Source organism: Orycteropus afer, unplaced genomic scaffold (genome assembly GCF_000298275.1).
Source record: "Orycteropus afer afer isolate SDZICR_OR568_19922 unplaced genomic scaffold, OryAfe1.0 scaffold00089, whole genome shotgun sequence".
NCBI lineage: Eukaryota > Metazoa > Chordata > Mammalia > Tubulidentata > Orycteropodidae > Orycteropus > Orycteropus afer.
The window spans coordinates 10,989,446-11,012,105 of NW_006921676.1; the positions used below are offsets into that span (position 1 = coordinate 10,989,446).

Sequence of the window (22,660 nt, forward strand, 5' to 3'; positions counted from 1 at the left end):
GTATTTTTAATCCAAATGTTGCCTGCAAGTATGTGATCCCTTATTATTTAAGTTTCCTGTTTTATGAACCATTGCCCGTTTTAAATCAAAGAGAAGATTCTGAATCTGTAAAAACTACACATGTCAATGTTTTACAGCTACGTAATTCGAATTGACTTGATTTTTTCAAGTAATCCTAGAAAGGGGGAGCATTCCATATAGAAACTGCTGAAACTGCCACAGGTGCTTCTCCGAAAACCTTACAGTTGTGGCATTGAATGTTCAGTATCGCTTCCTTTCTGCACACAAGGCATACTGTTGAGGTATTTGTTGCGGTGATTGGTTTTAATGCTAATCTAGGAATTCAGATATAGATTCTTTAGATTTGCATGCTTTGCTTACCCTAATTTATGATATCTACCTTTTTATTTGTAAACTAACAGTAGATAAGTTGAGATCAGAAATTTAACAGAAATATTTATATAAAAATTGTGTAATCTTTTATTGTCACATGGCATTAATAAAAGGAAAACATCCCAAAGGTGATGTGACAACTTAGATTCTAAAAATTGTATTTCAGGTATTTCCTGATCTGTGTTTTTTCAAAATTAAAAAAAAAAATTCTTACTAGACTGGCTTCTTAAACATTTTTTGTATTATGTGGCACTATAAGTGGAAAAAAGATGGAGGCTTAGCTGGCAGCCTAAGTGAGTTTTGTTCTAAAGTTATTTTGGGGACTCTCTTAGGTGTAACATTTTAATGTTTGGAATTTTCTTCTGTAAATTTAGCTCAGTATAATGTGTACACATTTATGTTTTAAAGTGAGTAAAATAAGAATACTAGTTGGTTTCATCATTACCAGCTATTTGACAGGACAATTAATTCATAGTAAAGATTATTCCAGAGAACTCTGGTGGTGCTGTCTTTAAAGCATTGGCTGCTAACCTAAAAGGTTAGCAGTTTGAAGCCACCAGCCACTCCACAGGAGAAAGATGAGGTAGTCTGCTTTGGTAAAGATTTACAGCTTTGGAAACCCTGTGAGGCAGTTCTATTCTACCCTATAAGGTCACTAGAAGTCAGAATCAACTCGATGGCATTGGGTTTGCTTTTGGTTAAAGATTATTCCATGTCAAGATGAATTTGCTCTGTGAACTTTCACCCAAATCACAATTAAAAAAAAAAAGATTTTTCCTTGTTTTAATATTCCAATTCTGAAATAATAGTGGAAGCTATAGGGAGAATTTGGATGGCCTGGCCCTGCCAAAAGATCATTTACAGTATTGATAGATGTTATGGGAACTAAAACTGAAAGAAGCACACTCATAGTTTATAAAATAAGTTGTAGCAAATTTAGCTTACCAGCCTAAAATCTGATTATGCCAGCTTTCTATGAAAGAAAATCAACTTTTTAAACTTCAGCAAACTAACATCAAGATGACTGATATTTCAAGGGAAATCTCTGCCCCTTTTCAAAAATTTTTTCTGCACATGTTACAGAGCACCAAAGTAAACCAAACTCACTGCCATGGAGTCAGTTCCAACTCATAGCAACCCCCTTCATATTTCTGATGCGGTGAATTTTCATGGAAGTAAATTGCCCAGTCTTCCTTTTGCAGAGTGGCTGGTGGGTTTGAACCACCAGTCTTTTGGTTAGCAGTCAACTGCCTTAGGCACTATGCCACCAGAGCTCCTTTGAATTGAGTAGTGTGTAAAATTAATAAGCATTTTTTGAGAAACCATGGCCAGATATCCATTATTATCTTAAAAGCAGAAGAAGAGTTATAAGTATCATCTATTTGGTTAAATATTATCAAATCTAGCCCACTGTTTGTTTTTCTACAATTTGAAAGCTAAGAATAATTTTTACATTTATAAATGATTGAAAAAAAAAATCAAAAGTCAACTGGTATTTCTTGACAAATAAAACTATATTAAAATCAAATTTGAGTGTCTGTAGAGAAAAGTTTATTGGACCAGAGCTATGCTCTGTTGTTTATGTGTTGTCTAAGGCTGCTTTGAGGAGCTCTGGTGGCATAGTGCCTAAGGCGTTGGACTGCTAACCAGAAAGGCTGATGGTTCAAACCCACCAGCCACTCCTCAGAAGGAAGATCAGGCAATCTACTTCAGTAGCGCACTGCCTCAGAAACCCAAGGAGGGGTCACTATGAGTCGGATCCGACTCGACAGCAGTGAGTTTGGTTTTTTCGAAGTCTGCTTTGAGGCCACAGCAACAGAGTTAAGTAGTTGTAACAGACACTGTATGGCCTACAAAGCCTAAAATATTTACTGTTAGCCTTTTAAAGAAAGAAAAATTCTGCCAGTTCTTGGCAATACATGACCCCTAACAAGATGGATTGACACAGTGGCTGCAGTGATGGGCTCAAGTATAGCAAGGATTGTTAGACTGGCACAGGACTGGGCAGTGTTTCATTCTGTTGTACATAGGGTTGCTGTGAGTCAGAACTGATGGTGGTGCCTAACAATAATAACAATGTTCATATTGAGATTATCCTTTGGCCAGGATTTTTACAGTGGGTGATCTGTAAGAGCAAGGAGTTCTTTTAGTATAGTGGTTAAGGCATTTGGCTGCTAGCCAGATTGGTCAGTGGTTCCAACCCCCAGTTACTCCTCACAAGAAAAATGAGACAGTCTGCGTCTATAAAGATTTACAGCTTTGGAAACCCAGTGGGGGTTGCTATGAGTCAGAATCTACTCGATGGCTGTGAGTTTTTGTTTGTGTGTTTTATGTTTTAGAGCCCATGGGTGGTACAAATAGTTACTATGCTTGATAGTTAACTGAAAGATTGGAGGTTCAAGTCTACCCAGAGGTGCCTCAAGAAAAGTCTAGAAGGAAAGAAAGAAAAGCCTGGTCTGTTTCAGAAAAATCAGCCATTGAAAACCCTATGAAGTATAGCTCAGTTCTACTTGTGTACATATTTAGTCACCATGAGCTGAAATTGACAAGTAGTACTGGTAATTTTCATTTCATGTCAGTTTCTGTAATGTTTAAAACATAATTGGGCAGTCACTTGTCAGCTTTTTTAGTTTGAACAAAACTGAAATAGGGGAGTTAACATTTGACAGGAGTTGAGTGGATTTAGTGAAGTGTAGGTAAGTAGGGAGAGTAAATGGGAAGGAAGACATTTAGGGCAAGAGGTGGGTGATGGTCTTGTTTTTGTTTGTAAAACCAGTAACTGTGCTAGAGTCAGGTATTAACAGATCCTCTTGTTTGAAAAGAATATAAATTGAAATAAAATTAAACTCTATTGTCAATCCCTAGTAACATGAGAATATATTTGAAATCTTTTATAAATAAGTAGAAGCAGAACAAGGATCTATATATTCTTATTTCTAGTAATATTAAAGGGATAGTGCTATTCAAACACTGAGCAAAATTAAAATCTCTGAATTATCTCTTCCTTGATCACTGTCTGTCCCAGATTCTATTATCTATTCATACATTTTCTAGAATTTTTTATTTCACCTTTTTCTGATTAGTATAACTTCCAGGCCCCCAAAGTTTTATGAGACACCAGTAAAAGTTCAATTTGATTTGTGATTGTCCTTTTTTTCTTCTGCATGGGAATATATAGCTCAAGTTTATCCTTAATCCTTTTGACCTCCTTTTTTAGTTAATACCCATTTTTAAAGTACTCTCTAAAGCCACTGGAAATTTGCTTGGTTCTAGTCCCTGGGTGGTTAAGTGCTCAACTACTAGTCAAAAGACGGGCAGTTTGAAACCCCCCCCCCCCCAGAGGCGCCTCAGAAGACAGGCCTAGCGATCTGCTTTGGAAAGGCATTGAAAAGCCTAAGCAGCATAGTTCCACTTGGCACATGTGCTGTCACTATGAATCAGAATTGAATTGAGGGCAAATAACAGCAACAGCTGTCTAATTAAAAGTGATGTGCAAGTGTTTTACCACTTTCGATGGAGCTGTCAAGACAGGGAGATTTTGCTTGATTATCTAGGTGTCAAAAACTCTCTTACACAAATGATTACTATTGTTGGTCGTCTACAGATATAGGCAATAACTTACAGCTTTTTTTTTTTTTAAAGATTGCATTTCCTTGAAAGAACAGTAAAATTGGTATTCTAACCCAAATTCAGTCTAGTGTTTATTTTCTAAATGAGGAGTGAAGGAATGAAATGTGTTTTGGATGCTCTTCATTTCCTAACTTCAGAATCTTGGCATGGCCCATAAGCATCTTAATTTTCTTTAGTGAACTGGCATTTATGATTGTAACTGCCACTTTTTAAAAAAACTACTTGCTGTTACTTTTTGTTCTTGGCTCCACTAAAGAGTAATATTTACTGTCTGCTTTATTAAACTGGTATTTGTATTATTCCTAATTTGAAGGAGCAGATTCTCATATATTCTTTTGTTTTGGAGAATAAATTCCTATTTATCTGTAGGAATGATTATTTTAAACAGTTAACATTTTTATTTTAACTTCAATTGACAACTTATTTTACTGTTCACATTTTTCAAATTGTGGTAGATCTTCTCCAGACTATCTTCACTTTTGATATAAAATAATCCACACATGCACTTAATAGTTACATATGTTATGTTTCAATAAAAAGTCACATTAAAAATTATATAGTCATTTTGTATACATATAATTAATATAATTAGCTTTGCCCAAAATTTGGTGTTTTCATTTAATTCATACATTAAAAATAAATTCTGTAATAATATTCATCGGAATTCACAACCATGAAATCTTATGGTAAATGAAAATGTCAATTTTAGTTTATAATACTCCTAGACAGACTGCCTTTGAAGAAAATTTTATTGCTTTCTAGGATTCTCAAGTCTTGTCTTTTTTATATCTTACCAAATTGGATTTGGGCTTTTGCCTTTCTTCAGACTATACAGCACATTTTTTGACCTTTTGCATTAAAGAAAATGGAGAAATGCTCAGTGATTGATTACCTGAAAAATAGAGATATGTTTTTTGTTTCTGAGGTTGGACCATTATGAGTATGATGGTGAGAAATATGAATACAAAGGTTATTGCTATCTCTATAAATGGAAAACCCCTGCTTCTCCCTGATTCTGTATCTTTCACTTTCAAAATTATTCTTGCCTTGACAATGACAACCCTAGGAATCATACACATCCTGGGGTCTGGATTGGTTCTTTCATTGATGCAAAATAAGACCTTTAACTTGAGGTCACATCTTTGCAATGTATATAGCATAACTTGCTAGTGAAGTGTGGAAGCTATCTTTGCTATTTAATACTTCCACAATTTCAGTTTATCAGTCTGCAGTTAACAGAATGTTTTGTGTTTTTACAGGTTTACTTCACAGAGCAGTGTGTGTTCTTGTCATCCAGAGAAACTGCAACATGGAGTAGCTTTTGTTCCATAAATTTTTATTCAGTATCCTAATTAAGGTTTACAAGTTCAACTGATTTTTTTTATATTCCTCTTATTCTGATCTTTTATTTATATACTGCAACCACTTTCTACTATAATCTGAATTTTAGCTACTGTAGAATATATAATAGTGTTATTAGCCTTGTAGTAGAAATCTTAACCTAGGGTGTAAGTTCCTAGGATATGTGCTAGAATGCCAAAATTTAATACTCCTACACGTTTTTCAAAGCAAGGACAGAAGACAAAACAAAAACTCCAGCTTTTAAAATCTGATAAAATTAATGTCAGGACATCCTTCTAAACTTCCACTTACAGTGTCACATATTAGCATGAAATCAACTTTGAGCAAACTTAACGCTTCCTGTTAAGCCATTTATTTTCGTATGTAGGAAGCCAGTTATGAATGCCATGGACAATTTCAGTACATGTTTGTTTGTTATAATTTTATTCAAGCTAAAGGAATGAATTATTAAAATTAAGTACAAATCATACAGAATTCAGTTGCAGGGTAAGTCTGAAGTTAGCATAAATTTAGGTTCTTCAGACTATCATAAAATATGATCTTTTGAAGTTAAATAGGAAGATGCCTTTTTAAAAACAGTTTAGTATATTTATTTTTAAATTACTGTCTCCCAAATCTTGCTTAGAAATCAAATGTGTATAAGAAAAGTTAGTTATAGAACTAGGATGAATGAAAATTTGCTGTAAATTTGTGTAATCTTTCATATCACTTTCAGATAGTTAGTCAGTTCAGCAGGAACAAAAACCAAGCTCAAATACTAACAGAATGTAATTCAGTTTTTTTGTGTCATACAGCCTGAGAAATGCCAGTGGCCTGACAGCAGCAGACATTGCACAAACCCAGGGTTTTCAAGAATGTACCCAGTTTCTCTTGAACCTCCAGAATTGTCATCTGAACTGTTTCTATAATAATGGCACCTTAAGTGGGGTTCATCAGAATGTATTTCCTTGTCACATTAGTATGGGAACTAATCGAAAGAGATCCTTGGAAGATTCGGAATCCATTGGAGTAAAGAAAGCTAGAACGGAAGGTGAGACCACTTTATGGATGCGAAAGAACAGACTTTTTTTCTTTGTTAAATGTGTTTTCTTTTTTATGGCTGTAAGCTCCTTCGAGTTGAGATCTTCACTTATGGTGATAAATATACCCTGAGGATTCAAGGATTCTTGTGCAGTGACAATGTCTCTCCCCACCCCACCCCCATATTGCAGCTTTGAAGATTGGTCAGTTTATAGAAGGAAGGATATAAGAGGACAATTTTGACAGCTCAGTGTAAATGTATATAAACCCAAGTTTACCTGCCATGAAATAGATTATTTGCATTTGTTATATCTGTTTAAAATACAACTATTAAAATCATCTGCCACTGTGCTTGATTCCCACCCCTCCCAATTCCTATAAGTGATTCTGAGCTTATAAAAACTGATTATGGTATGGCACTAAAACTTGTTTCTACATTTTGGAAAGTAAATGTTTCCAAACTTTACTGTTTAATACTTAAGCACAGTGATTTGAACTCATCTGGTTCCTATACAGGATCTCTGATGGCTGAGCAGTTAAGCCATTCAGCTGCTAGCCAAAGGTCAGTGGTTCAAACTCACTAGCCGCTACACAGGAGAAAGATGAGGTGGTTCATCCCCATAAAGATACACAGCCTTGGAAATCCTATGGGCAGTTCTACTCTGTGTCTGTGAGTCGAAATCAGCTCAGTGGTAGAGTTTGGTTTTGGTTTCGGGCTCCATATCCTCACATGGTAGTGTTTAATTATTTATCACACATGATCCAGCATGTCAACTTGATGTTGAGGAGTTGAGTATATAAGGTAAAGTTACTTTAGTTTTAAGGCTCCTACCTTTTTTTCTTTAGGTAGTTTTGAAGTTTGCATATCTGCAGAGTCAACGGATTACTCTTTAAATTGGAGGGGGAGGAAATATATATGTGTATATAAAACTTCTTATTCAGAAGACAGAATTAATAGCTTGCCAAGAATACTTACTCATACTACATACATGAAATACTCATACCACATACATACTCGTACCACATACATGAAAGGGAAAGTTAGATATGAGAGCAACTCAGGATTGAAAAGTAATCATGTTAAAATTATGACTTGAAATACAGTTTACTGAGGGTAAATAAAAAGTCTTGCCCTTTGGGTTTAGAGAAAAAATCAGTTACACAAATGTAGCATAAATTAAACATGAATTTCATGTGGTCAACATTATCCTCTTTCTATACTGTACCTAGAGTAATTTAACTGCAGGATATCCAAACAGAAACTACTTAATTCTTGTAAAGTTGATAAAATGTACACATCGTCACCTACACAGCTGTTTACATCTTGCTTAAAGACTCTTGAGATTGATTATATCACTTTTTTTGTATGTAATTAATCAAATTCAGAATGTGTAAATTATTGGTATAATTGATAATTTTTTGAAAGATACTATAAAAATAAGTGCTACGTGAATATATGCAAAGATTGTGTTTTAATCACAAATTATCATTCTCCATTGTCATTGTTTTGTATCCATGTTCCAGTATGTTTTTCTAATATGATTTATTTTGAAAGCACATACGGGCACCCACTTTTGGAAAATAATTCTTTGTAGTTTCATGTAACCTTTGGAGCTCCAGGTCAATTTTTTGAATGATACTAAGTATTAGGCTCATTCTCATGCATGAATTGTATATGTATATCCACCAGCCACTCCTCGGAAGGAAGATGGGGCAATCTACTTCTGTAGTGATACCGCCTCGGAAACCCAAGGAGGGGTCGCTATGAGTCGGGTCCGACTCCACGGCACATAACAACAACAACAGCAACATGTACCTTGGCTTATAGTTTAAATACCTTGAAAATTATTTGTATTTTGCCCTTCTTGCTGATGAATCTTAAGTCCTGTTAAGTAATTTGTAGGTGTCAATTAACATTCAGATAAAAGTACCTAAGGAGTTTTTTTAATTGGTCTTTTAAGAGTTTTTAAGCTCACTTGAATTGCAGTGCTTAAGTAACCTGAAAAAGGTTTCCAAGGTTCTTTAAACTTGACTTAAAGTTTCCTAAACCTTATTACTAGGAAACCCTGGGTGGTATAAATGGGTTAGCACCCTGTGCTGCTGACTGAAAGCTTGGAGGTTTGAGTTCACCAAGAGACTCCTCAGAAGAAAGTCCTGTCAGTCTACTCTTAATAAATTGGCCGCTGAAAACGCCATGAAGCACAGTTCTACTCTGGCACAAGTGGGGTTGCCGTGAATCAGCAATACCTTGATGGCAACTGTTTTTTTTTTCTAAATCTTGTCAGTCTGAATAGTCGTGCTGATTTTCAGGAGATTTAATTTTCTTCTTCTAGATGAGGATACGTTTTGGTTGATGAGAGGGTAGAGGTTCAGACATACATTATTCATACAACTTTTTCAAGCTATACATTCCCAGTTTTCTGCTCTGAAGATTCCAGTTGAAAAGAAAATGTAATTGAGCCTGGCATTTTCTGTGTTTTTATGGGTAGAATACCTAAGGTTGAACCACTGTCCTAAATGCGCATTATGATTTATGAGTATTTCTTGTAAACATCACAGTAGAAATCTTTTGTTTGAGCTAAGATGCGCATTACTTTAAAGCTATGATTCCAGTGTTCCTAATTTGCTCACTGATCATTAGTCCTTTATGTGGATGATAGTCTTTAGCTCTGGTGACACAGTGCATTCAAACCCACTAGCTGCTCTGAGGAAGGAAGATGAGACAGTCTACTTCCATTAAGATTTACCACCTTGGAAATCCAGTGGGGAGTCACTGAGTCAGAATTGACTCGATGATAGTGGATTGTGGGGTTTTTTTAGTCAAAGTGTGTGTGTGTTGTATAATTCTTGTATTTGTGTAAGTATAGGTAGGTATCTTCAATCCTACCCCTTGCTGCTCTTTTCTGTCTGGGAACAGGAATGATTTTTTATTATTATTATTAATATTACTACGTGGGAGCTCTGGTGGCATAGTGCCTAAGGTATGGGACTGCTAACCAGAAGCCTGCCAGTTCAAACCCACCCGCCACTCCTCGGAAAGAAGGTTGGACAATCTATTTTTGTTGTGATACTGCTTTGGAAACCCAACGAGGGGTTGCTATGAGTCAGATCTGACTCCACAGCACTGAGTTGGTTTTTTTTATTATTATTATGTACTCAATCTGAAGTAATGTTATTGAGACATTGATTCTTCGTTTAAAAAGATATTTTTTGCAGATTGCCTGAATGCTCACAATGAAGTTTTTCTTGGCTTGAATAACTGTATAATTATTTTGGATTTTTACCTGTTTTTCAATATACAATTTCAAGGTATATTGCTTTAGTCTTTTTCATTGTAATTTCTAGCATCTTGTTTTGATGTGCTGTTGCATGTGCTTAAGTTTTTGCCTCTCATGCCTAAAGTGAAAATATATTTTCTTTCCTTTTGTAACATAACGCATCTAAAATATTTTTTGACTGATTTCACTTACAAAAATATTTAGAAGAGTTTGAAGTTGTTTTAAAGTACAGTTTTGGCTCTTAATTTTTTTTCAAGGCCCCTGTGATTATAGCCTATCTATATATTGATATATAGGTTGGACCTAAATAAAACTTAGTCCGTTCTGTCTTCCTGGAATCCAAGAAATGAAGCCAGTTGATATTTTTAGGGTAGAATAAAAGCAATTACTTATATTCATAAAAGCAATTACTTGCAGAAATATTTTGACTAAGCAGAGTCTTAAAGGGGTACTATGCAAAATTCTCTTTTTGCTTTGGTGTCGTGAGTCTGAGAGTTAATCCGGTCTTCCCCTCAGAAAATAGTATCTTCTTTGGCTTTCCAGAAACTGCTTTATTTTCAATTATAAGGTAATTTGAGTAATTCTTCCTTGGAAGCTATATTAATGTAAAATGTCTTGAATAATAATAACTTTTTTGTATTGTTTGACTATAAACTGTGTTCTTTGGAAGAAGCAGGTTATACTGTAAAAATTTATACTATACAGTATCTTTCATAAAGTTACTCATGTCAAATGTCAAAATGCAATTTGACCAGAATTCAGCCTTAGTTAATAGATGTGGATATGAGCTCTGGGGGTAAAATAAAATCCAGAATTATTTGGTTGATTTTGATGAAAAGTTTGATAATATTTTCACCAGTTTGAGATGGTTCAAAGAAGCATCAATGTATAAATTCTCCCCTCCTCCTTTCATTTATCAGCCATTTGCTCAAGGTAGTATAACAGATGGACTTCAGGACTACTGCTTCAGAGTCTATGTTAAAATGAATTTAGGTTTGTCACCTTTTCCAGTTAGTAGTAGTATTCATCTGTCTGTTTCCTGAAAACTTGTCCAAATTGTTAATGGCCTCCTTAGAAAAAGATGCCAGCCCCATCTATGAATGAAAACTTTGTCTTGTTTTTAATGAATATTATTCTGGTTGAAGCTCCAGCATCTTGATGGAGGAGGATCAGTGTGTGAGTAGGATAAAACTTACCCAATAACCTATAATTTCGCAGTTGAGAAAGAATCACCATAAAATAAGCTATAGTGATATCAGATCTCGAATGGTAAATTGACTTCATAGTTACTATTTTACTCAAAATGGTATATTACTGGTCTTAGAATCGCATACACAACCTGTAAGTATTTAACGATAAAATAGAGCCTTTTGGAAAAAGCACCTACAACATTATGCTTCAGTTTTAAATTAGCAGTGAAAATTTTCTTAAGCATAGTTTTATTCTAGGATAAATTAAACATGTCTGATCATTGAATCTCCACCTTCTGTTCTTAACTTTCTATGTTGGCAAGGCTTAAAGGCCTAGGGGAAAAGAGGGTAAATATAACTTAGCCAGTTTGTTAAATTATATATGTTAACTACATGTTAGCTAATTGCTTAAAACATGAGATTCAAGAAATATGTGCCCATCCGCAGGAATGAATCTTTTATTTAGTTGCTAGTAATTTAATTTCACATATAAATGTTTTATATGTCTGTGTGTGATGTCTACATACTCATGAAATGTATATAATTTTTAAACTATTTCTTCAGCTTCTTGTGCTTAAATATGCTCAGATTTGCAATAAATTGCTATTTATATGCTTGTAAAAGTTTTACTAGCTCGAGAGAGCATACCTCGTTATGTTCGAAGAACAAAGTCCTACATGTTTTGTCTTGATTCCTGAATATATGACATCTTAAAATATTATCATGATTATACTTTGGAACCAAAAAGTTTCTGTGATTTCAGCTGAGTGGTGTAGTTTGAATTCAGCACAACTCATGCACGTCATTCATTTTCACAGCACAGATCTAGAGAGTGCAATGGGTAATGAAGATGAGTGCCCAGCATGCTTTGTTCAAAACACAATTTGTCTTACATGGAACTTCTCTTTCTTTCTTTTTTTTTTTTTAAATAACAAAACACTGAAACTCTCCTTAGTGTTTTTTTCAGAACTGTCACTGCTTATAATATGTCCTTTGGTAATTCCACTCTCTATTATTTGTACTACTTTACCACCCTCTGCCTTTTTATTCACACGGGGACAAGAGTCACAAACTCCCATGAAGAGTCAGTCAGTCACCTTGTAGTAGAAGCCTTGTTTGGGCCTTAGGTACTATTTTAAGGACTTCTCACAGACAAAAAGTACTATATGTTTTACAGTAGAACAAAGAATAATTGTAATTAATAACTAGTGGGAAAGCAAGGAATTCTGGTGGCTTAGTGATTAAAGCTTCAGCTGTTAACCAGAAGGTCAGAGGTTGGGACTCACCAACCATCTCTGTAGGAGAAACATGAGGTGAGCTGCTTCTGTAAAGATTACAGCTTTGGAAACCCTATGGGGCAGATCAGCTCTGTCCCGTAGGATAGCTGAGTCAAATCAACTTGGTGGCAGTGGGTTTGGTTATTTGGTAGGAAAGCACAAACTAAACTTCTCTTGTTCCTTTAATGGGGAATGTAAATGCTTTCCTATGGTTAGGTTTCTCAGTAACACAATACACTTAGTCCACTGAAAATGCCACCAGGGCTATGAGATGCCTTAGAGGCCTGGATATTTCCTTCCAAATGACCACAGCCATTGAAAATAGTACATTGAAAATGTAGAGTACACTTCTGCATTCTGAAACATGCAGTTGCCATGATTCACAGTCAAACTCCAAGGCAACTTTTGTGTGGTTTTTTTTTGTTTAGCGAACCCTGCTAGGTTATGGGTCAACCTATAGAAACTGTTTCATACTGGTACTTATATCATAACCCCAGACTTCATTTAAATTAATTGTACTGTGAAACTGCTTGGCAGTTTTGCATATGTGAAAATACCTCCCACTTTGGTCTCGGGGACATAACCAGTATGGGGCATGCTTTGGTATTAAAACTTCTTTGGCTGACCACAATATTACATCTTGTTACAGTATTTATTACAATTTTCCCCTCTTGATGAGTAGACTTTGCTGCCTTTTAGGTTAAACTTTGATAGCCCTAGATGCATTTGCAAGTGTGCATTGTTGTTTTTGTATACTGTATCGTAAATGTCGGGAGCTCTGGTGGCACAGTGCCTAAGGCATTTGACTGCTAAGCAGAAGGCTGGCAGTTCAGACTCACCCGCCACTAGTTGGAGGGAAGGTTGGGCAATCTACTTCTATAGTGATACTGCTTCGCAAACCCAAGGAGGGGTTGCTATGAGTCGGATCCGACTTGACGGCAATGTTTGGTTGGTTGGTTATCCTAAATGTCAGTATTGCATACCAATTTGACAGAGTTCATCTGCCTAACTTGCCATAATCAACCATTTAAGTTTCTCTAATGGTTGCATATACCCTTAGTGTCCAATTACATTTGTTTTTGCACTGCAACCAGTCACTTCTAGCTTTTCAAAATTAGTTAACACCTTTTCCTCACATTTTCAAATTCCTTGGTCATAGTTTTTTCATGTAGTTTTAGAATCTTGGTAAAATAGGTTTTAGGGTTTGGTAAGGTGGGTTTTGTTGGGGGGGGGTGGCGGTTCCAGTTCTCACACTTTAGTTGAGAATGCAAATGCAGCCCTGCTCAGTTGTCCTAGGGCACCAGCCCAAAATAAAATAAACATCCTGCCCTTTCCCCAGAGTCTCATCTCTGAGGTCAAGAATGAGATTGGTTTCTTGGCCAGAAGCATGTCCTCCTTTATTTGTTGTTCTCATTGATGAAGGCAGACAGTAGTTAGCTTCCATGAGTGTTGATTGTGAATCTCTGGTGGAAGAAAACCTGGAAGGTTTTATTTTAAGGTAACTCTGGGTAGGTTTTCATCGTCAATATTCATTACCTAATATGTACTAGACTGCTGTCCAATAAGTGCTTACTTTGGCAATGAAAGTAAAAGGCAGAACACTTTATAAAGTAACTTGTTAGGTGCCATTGAGTCAGTTCTGACTCATAACAACACTATGTACAGCAAAACAAAACACTGCCTACCTGGTTCTGTGCTGTTCTCACGTTGTTGATATGCTTGAGCCCATCATTGCAGTCACTGTGTCAGTCCATCTCACTGAGGGTCTTCCCCTTTCTTCCTGACCATCGGTTCATCCAGTATGATATCCTTCTCTAGGGACTGGTCCCTTCGGACAGCATACACAAAATGTGAGATAAGAAGTTTGGCTTCTCACTTCTAAAGAACTTCCTGCCTGTACTTCCTCCAAGACGGATTTGTTCTAGCAATCTTTAACATCACAATTCAAATGCATCGATTCTGTGGACTTCCTTATTCATTGCCCAGCTCTCACATGCATATAAGGCTATTGAAAATACCATGGCTTGTGCCAGGTCTGCCTTAGTCTTAAAGTGACATCTTTGCTTTTGAACACTTTAAAAAGGTGTTTTCCAGCAGTTTTGCCCAATGCAATATGTCATTTGATCTCTTGACTGCTACTTCCATGAGTGTTGATTGTGGGTCCAAGTAAAAAATCCTTGAGCACTTCAGTCTTCTCACATTTTCACGATGTTGCTTTTTAGTCCAGTTGTGAGGACTTTTGTTTTCTTTATGTTGAAGTGTAAACCATACTGAAGTATGTAATATTTTCCTTTTAACTATGGAAGTCCATAGGAAGATGAGATGAGACGAGAGCATTCTTCTTTTCCAAAATGTGAATAGAATCAAAATTGGTTAAAGAAGACATTTTGCTTTTCTGAAATTGCTATATGGATCACCTTTCTTTGATACAACATTGATTAAACCTTCTAGCAATGGTGATAGATGATGTGTAGTGTGTAGATGGGTAGAAGAAACTGACAAGTTGACATGATCTTTGTTGTGGGAGGAGGCAGTGTTGAGTCTAACTCTTAAAATTGGAAGACCAATTTTATTTTGGGTTATAAAATACAATTTTAAAAAGTAAAGAATTTCAACTGTAGTGCTACCATCTAACTAATAGAGCACTTCTAATTTATAGATGCTAAGAATAAAAGGACCTCTGGTGGTACGAAGGATAAGGCATTTGGCTGCTAACCAGGTTTATAACCTTGAAAACTCCATGGGGGTCGCTATGAGTTAGAATTGACTTGATGGTTGTGGGTTTGGTTTTGAGTTTTTAAGAATACAAAAGAGGAGTTCTAGTAGTGATGTGGTTAAAGGATTTGGCTGCTAACCAAAAGGTGAGAAGTTCAAATCCAATAGCTACTCAGCAAGAAAAAGATGAGGCAGTCTGCTTTGATAAGGATATCCAGCCTTGGAAACCCCATGGGGTAGTTCTCTGTCCTGTGAGCCTGCTGTGACTTAGAGTAGACACAATGGCAGTTGGTTTTGATTTTGGTTGATTTTTAAGAATAAAAGAAAATTAAGATCCTACCCTGGAGGAGGCAATAACATAAAATAGTATTACTCGAAATTCTGGGACAACTAGATAGTCATCGAAGGAGTTAAATACCTGTGGGTTATGGGAATACTGAGCTTCAAAGATTTGTGTATCTGTGGAAACAGGTAATGAAATTCTAGGATGTTTACATTACCGTTTCCTACATTGAAGAGTTTTTTGCTGAAGTGTAAACAGTTTTTGTCTGTTTCATTTTTATCCTGCTTTATTAATGAGAAGTTTTGAAGCATGATTAACAAAAATGGCAACTATCTACTAACTAGAGCAATTTCAGGCAAGTGATAGAATTCTTGGTCCACTGAATAGTACTAGTTAAGATTGTTTGCTTTACTTTGCCCAAAACTCTTCTTTGGGCCCCTAGAGATGGAAATGCCCTCATGTAACACCTAATTTTGTAGCCTGTTTTACCTGAGATTGTTGTGATTCTTCAGATTTTATTTGGGTGCTTTATTTTTAATAGTTTGTGGATTTTTCTCCCCCCCCCCCTTCTTTCTGGTTAGTGCGTGGACTTCATTCCTAGTTGTATATAGGGTAGGGGGCTTTGAGACTGAATGTAAAGAAAATACCCCAGCTTTGGTGATGTGTTTTCATCTTCATTTCTTTCATGTGGTAACTGTCAGCTTTTCTGCCTGCTTTTCATAAGTTGCCAAATATACTGTAGTTGCCACTTTCCCAAGAAAGATTGTCATCTAAATTTCTAAGCAAAATCAGACGTACTGAGTATATAAATACTTATATTTGTGGTTTTGGTATGGTAGTGTGCACCATTCTCAACGCAAGGAAAACAACATTACCTTGTTTGACTTAGAAGGCTTTCTATAATGTGGAAAGGACATAGTTTAGAAGTCAGAAGGGTTTAAAAACATGACTCCATCCTTGGCTGCAGTTTACTTGATCTGCCTGTTTTCACTACAAACCCTGAAGGTTATGGGAATTTAGTCATCTGGTACCTGAAACACTTAGGGGAATCAGCCCCTGGCCCTCCTTCATCCCCTTTGGTTTTTCTTTTAAGATGCCTCGCTTATTATCACTGATAATCTTCAAATTGAGTACTGTGTTTCATAGTTAAGATCGAGCTTTTCTCTCACTGATTCTGGGCCTGCACACTGCTTCATTTTCAGGGCTGTGGAGCACTAAGAAAAGTTATGAATGTAAAAGACTGAGATCCGTGATTTAATGTCTCTAGTTTTAAAGAGTCTATGTTTGGAGACCACTTTTGACCTCATACCTGGGCAGACTTCCATATTTTCCCTTAATTTTGCACATCACACTAATCATTACTAATTATTAGAACCTTGGTTTCTCGTTCATTAACAGTGCATCGCTGGCATCTCGATGTCTTCATAGTTTGGGGAATAATCGGGAACTGCTGTTAGGCTCATTCATATAATGATAATCATTCATGTTCCTCGAACATTAGAACTAATTAAAGCTGCAAAGTTCAGTTCTCCTATTTTTGAACTGTTTCTTTGAAAGATTATTTAGCATGGAAGAGTGCTGCTTTATTTGTTGTGCATATCCTTTGACCCAGAAATCATTCTCAATATTTATGTGGGTAAAGAATCAGAGCTCTGGTGGTGTAGTGCCTGAGGCGTTTTGACTGCTAACCAGAAAGTTGGCGGTTCAAACCCACCAGCCACTCCTTGGAAGGAAGATTGGGCATTCTACTTCCGCAGAGATACTGCCTCAGAAACCCAAAGAGGTGTCGCTATGAGTCGAATCAATTTGACTGCAGTGAGGTTTTTTTTGTGGTGGTGTTTAAAGAATCAGAAATGTGAACAGGGGTACACTCCTAAGAGTAATATTATAATATTCATGTTGTTGTTGTTATGTGCCGTCGAGTTGGATCCTACTCATAGCGACCCCTCCTTGGGTTTCCAAGGCAGTATCACTATGGAAGTAGATTGCCCAACCTTCCTTCTGAGGAGTGGCTGGTGGATTTGAACCGCCAGGCTTCTGGTTAGCAGTCAAGTGCCTTAGGCACTACACTACCAGAGCTTATAGCGGGGGGGTGGGGGGCAGACCCACAAACTCACTGCCATCAAGTTGATTCCCACTCACAGTGACCCCGTTTGGGTTTCCGAGGAGGTGAATCTTTACAGAAGTAGATTGTGCAGTCTTCCTTCCACAGAGTGGCTGGTGGATTTGAACTGCCAACCTTCTGGTTAGCCTCAAATGCCTTAGGCAGTATGCCACCAGAGCTCCTTATAGTATTAATAATATGGGGAAAAAATGAATCCATACAGTCAGCAATGGGGAAATTGGTAAATTAGAAGTATGCAATAGATAATTGTTCAACTTTTAAAGATACTTTTGAAGTTAGTTGATATGAGGATACAGTCATTCCATGTTAAATAAATAAAAATAGCAGTAATTTTAAGATCAATTTTTATAAAAATATATGCTTATAAAGACTGGAGACCAGGCATCAAATGAGGATAGTTTGTTCTTGAGGAAGGAGGGTTGCCTTTGGTTTTACAATAGAGTATTATTACTTGGAAGAAAAGCCTTTAGATACGCACGTTAGGTTCCCTCCAGGAGACTGAGAAGGATTATAAGAAATGTGCATATATATAACCCCTGCAAATTTCTTGGAACTAAGATTTTTTTAATATTTTCAGTTTTATTGTATTTTGGTGCATACATATGTCAAATGCCACTCTTGGACAATAATGACAAGTCTGTCTTGAATCTTGGCCTTAACCTTACTTTATTTATTTATTTGTTAGTGAAATTTGTGAAGTTTTCAAAATAGGAAAATTGTTTTTAATGTTTCTCTGCTAAGAGTTGTCTTAGTATACTTCTATGAAAAATATTTAAAAGAACATTTTTGGATACAATGTAGAGCATACTAAATATGAAAAAAGTGCTTAGGCTACATAATATGTCTGCAGGCTACATATTCTTGAAATAACAGCCTTAAAATTTGAGAATTTTCTTTTTCAAGTAAGTCAAATTAGGTGTCTGAAACTCCATGACCTTTAGTTGAAACTGCACACTTCAGGATACATTTTTATTACTGAAAAGTTGCTCATTAGTATACTATGTTCATTACTGAACTGTAAATTTTCTAATTGACAGTTTTAAAGTATTCAGAGATTTGGCAAAAGAGAAAAAATATATTTGTTGTAAAGTCTTGTACGTATGTTGTTGTTGGTGGTGGTGGTGTTATGTATGTATGAGGAAATCTAAAACAGTCTTTGTTTTCTGTGCAGCCCAAAGCTTGGATTATTTCATGTCACTAGTGACCAGTGAAACAGAAGATGATGCTGACAAAATGCTCATTGATAGAGAGTTTGCTGTTGTAACAGGTGGGAGTGGACAATTTCCTGTTAACTGCAACAACAATCAAATGGTTGAAGACACCAAACAACAGGAGAGTGGTTCTGTTGGACCAAAAGAAATAGAAATATATACTGTTTCAGCAATGCAAACCCCTTGTCGTTGCAAGAATCAGTATGCATATTATTTCTAACATAAGTTTCTCTAAAGCTTTTTTTTTTTTTTGCACTTTGTTGTCCAGTGTCTTTAAAGAATGTTACACTATAATTTGCCTATCTTGGACAAGTTTGTAGATATGAGGATAAATGTTTTTGGTGCATTCTATGGATATGAAAAATATAAGTGCAATCTTCCTATTTTGATTTGACGCTTTTGCTTAATGTGCCTTGCTTATTTTTAATGAGATTTTTAATTTTCTGACAGGACTTTTGGGTGAACATACCAAACATGCAATTGTTAGTAATTTCAACACAATATACAGCAAGGACAACGAGTTGTAAACATTAAGAACTAGTAAATGTGGTTTGGATTTGTAGTCCAAATATGCCAACATTGAATCTTTACTAAAAAGTTTGGGTTGCTTTGGTTTCTGTGGCATTCAAAATAAGTCTGTTAAAATGCTATACACTGTGTTTCACAAAGCACTTATTTTAGTATGTAAAATTTTTAATATATTAAAACAATTGATCATATTTTCAATTTTTAAAAGGCAAAGGCTCAGTTCCTTCTAGCATTTAGAATATCTAAAAAGTATTCATCCATTTAGTTAATGCTTTTTTCCTATCATTTGTTTTATTTAGGTGACCGAGAAAACATTTTAGCCAATTCTCTTCATGTGTTGATAGAGTTAGAAATATATAGGTTGAGTATATATGTTACTATATCAAGAAATAGATCATTTTTTGTTAAGTTGCATTATTACATCTTTTTATGCTAAGTTCTTCACTGAGGTTAAAAGATTATTCATTTTGCTTCCCAGATCTACACATAAATATCATTTCTGTTGACTGAAAAGAATGTGTACATTTTTCTAGAACCTACAGGATTGTTATGCATACAGTTACCTTGTTGCTAAATAATTAAATGAAATGGGTAGCTACACCAAGGGAAATTCTGCTTGGCTAGTACATTTAAAATAATACGTTTTCTGTAGTCAAGATCTATTTGACCTTATCTAAAAATAAGTGAAAGAACCCTGGTGGTGCAGTAGTGAACTGCTCAGTTGCTAACCTAAAGGCTGACAGTTCAAACCCACCTGGATGAACCCACTTGCCACTCTGGGAGAAATACCTGGTAATCTGCTTACATAAAGATTACAGCCAAGAGAACCATATGGGGGCAGTTTTCTGTTATATGTGGTTGGTGTAAGTTGAGAGATCGACTCAGGGGCACCCAACAACAAAAAAGATAAATAGCAAAACTCACAAAGCCAGCTTAAAAACAAAAGACATTGCTACATGCTTTTGAAAAGTGAGAAGTAATCATTCCTTAATTCCCAGGATTTTCAAATTCAATTAAAGACCAAACTTGAACATAAATATTGAAAAAGTTATGCTGTATTGCAAGCCAAGCTCATCCTATATAACAGGTGCCAAATAAGCATTCCCTTCTTTTTCATCATTTTGACTTACAGCACAGTATCTGATTGGATAAAGAAAGTTTAATTTCTTATTTAATCTTTGAAACACTGCTTTTCTAGTCTTGAGTTTTCACTAAATAGGAAAGCTATCATTTAATTTGAAAAAAAAAAATCATTATCCTCTGAAGAATTTATAGCAGTTATTAAAATACAATCATTGTTCATATTGCCAAAATATTAGTGATTAATAGAATATTTAAAAGATGTTTTTGCTCGTTGAACAAGCTATGATTGTAGGCAGAAAGTAGATTGATAGAACACTCAGAAATCTATATCAGAGGTGTGTGGGTAGTGAAACTAAAAATAAGATCTATGTGTGATATATTAAGGAAACTAGATGTATATAAAATGTGTCCTTATTCTAAGTTAGTAGAACTGAACTCATATATTTAATATCATACCTGGCTTTAATAGAGCAGAGCATTGGGATTAAACTTAATATGGCCAAGCAAAAGATGATTTTTTGACCATTTTCTATAGTGTTCCATGAATTCCTGTGAACATGGATATTTATTAAATCTTGAGTTCCAGTATACAGAAAAAATAACTTGTAATTGCCTATGCCAGCATGCTCGTACATTTTGTAGCTGACTTTTTTCCTTAAGACATCTTCCTCATAATGGATGTCTATATATACATATTAAACTTGCAACATTTTTTCCTGTGTAAAGGGTGTTTGAAAGTAACCTCATAAAATGAAACCTTGGGTATCATAGTAATTTTAATAGCTGAACTCATAAGAAACTATTCAAAACTCTGCTGTTGGTGCAAGACTGTGTGCATGAGAATCATTCGTATTCATAGTTCCTTTCTGTAGTTGATGATTTTCTCTGTACTCTGCCATTGCTATTATGTGGCATTTTGCGGAAGTACTATGTAGAGTTGAGTGTTACTAAGAAAAAAAAAATGTTCTTTGAATATTGCTGTTTATGCTCCCCTGACTTTGAGGAAAGCTTTTTGAAAGCATTATATGATGCTGTCTTACGTTAGTTTTTAAAGAACTTCCGTAATTTACCTGCTTCATTTACCTCTTCTTTTTTTTTCCTTAGGAGCTGGGGAGGTTTTATATTTTATTTTAACCCTTTGTGAAAAAAAACCTTACATTCAGTTCTGATGGACTTTTTCAGGTGTGACTTTAAAAATTGCTCTCAGAAAGTAGTCTTAAAATGAGAACAGTTTTTGACAATTTTTCAGTAATGTTGGTATTAGTCATGCATTATATTTCTCAACTTATGTTTTTAAATTTGGTTGCCCAATGCCACTGAAATACGTAAAATTTTCATCTTACCGGACAAATAACAATTGTGTTTTATTTTTAAATCTACCTGTGCACAGTTTTTACTTTGGAAAAGGAACTGATTTGTTTAAAAATAAGAAAAGGAAAAAAGAAAGAAATCCTTTAGAATTGTAGCAGCAGTGAAATATTTTACAGTTTCTTCTCCCACATTGGTTCTGAATTTTGGTGACAGGTGTATTTCTTAATGCAGATATGAAAAACAATAGCTCCGTATCGAATACTTTGACAAATGGATGTGTCATCAATGGACATTTGGACTTCCCCTCCACGACACAGCTCAATGGGATGGAAAACGGGAATGACCAGTGCTTAACAGGATCTAATGGAATTAGCAGTGGACTAGTTCCAGGACTGCCATTTATGAATAGCCAGGCTTCTCTCTCTGTTAATGGCACTGAGGAGCCAGAAAGGACAATGAACATAAACTCTGATATGTGCGGTTCTCTGCACCTGAATGGGAGTCCAAGTAGCTGTGTAGCTAATAGACCTTCCTGGGTGGATGATATTGGAGAGAATTTGCACTATGGACATTACCATGGGTTTGGGGACACTGCTGAAAGCATCCCTGAACTTAATAGTGTTATAGAGCATTCCAATTCTGTTAAAGTAGAAGAAAGATACGACAATGCTGTCTTGGGTACAATGCACCTTTATCATGGCTCTTAAAATTTTTTGGCCTGTCTTTAATCTGAAATACATTCATTCTTACTGTTAACCAACTCAGAATACTAATGTAGCATTAAATTGAAGGATTGCCACAACTGTACTATTTTTTTTCATACTTACTGAAAAAGGAACCTTTTACTTAACAGTTTCCTAGTTAGTCCTACATTTGCATGTGTAGAGTTTATTTGGTGCATAGGTGCATATACAGTGGGGATACCAGTCCTTTTATAAGATGCACTTTTGGAATTTCATTTTCTGTCACCAAGCTTAATGTTTCCTTTAAACACTGCCACCAGAAATTGTCATATTCCCTTTTGTCAAATTATATCTGATCAACATAAATTAGGCAGTAAATGAGGTGCCTGGTCATTTATCTACATTTGCACATGTGAATCATTTTGAAGAGCTTGCTTTTATTCTTGTTGAGTTCCTGACAGAACACAGCTCTTTCCCTATGCAAGATACAGCCTTACAACTGATTTCTTGCAGTGATTTGTATGAAGAAAGAACTTTTTTGTCTTCTTTCCAATGCCATTTGAAGTTACCT

At 35.6% G+C, this 22,660-nt stretch overlaps 1 protein-coding gene across 1 annotated transcript in view; it reads left to right on the forward strand.

The window, feature by feature from the left end:
• ANKRD10 (ankyrin repeat domain 10) overlaps positions 1 to 22,113 on the forward strand; it is a 55,076-nt gene extending 32,963 nt beyond the window's left edge. Inside the window, exons 4-6 of the mRNA XM_007942395.1 lie at positions 6,180 to 6,415; positions 18,445 to 18,540; positions 21,638 to 22,113. Coding sequence (XP_007940586.1) covers positions 6,180 to 6,415; positions 18,445 to 18,540; positions 21,638 to 22,113 — 808 coding nt within the window. The remainder of the gene's footprint in view (positions 1 to 6,179; positions 6,416 to 18,444; positions 18,541 to 21,637) is intronic.
• Positions 22,114 to 22,660: the final 547 nt, after the last annotated feature.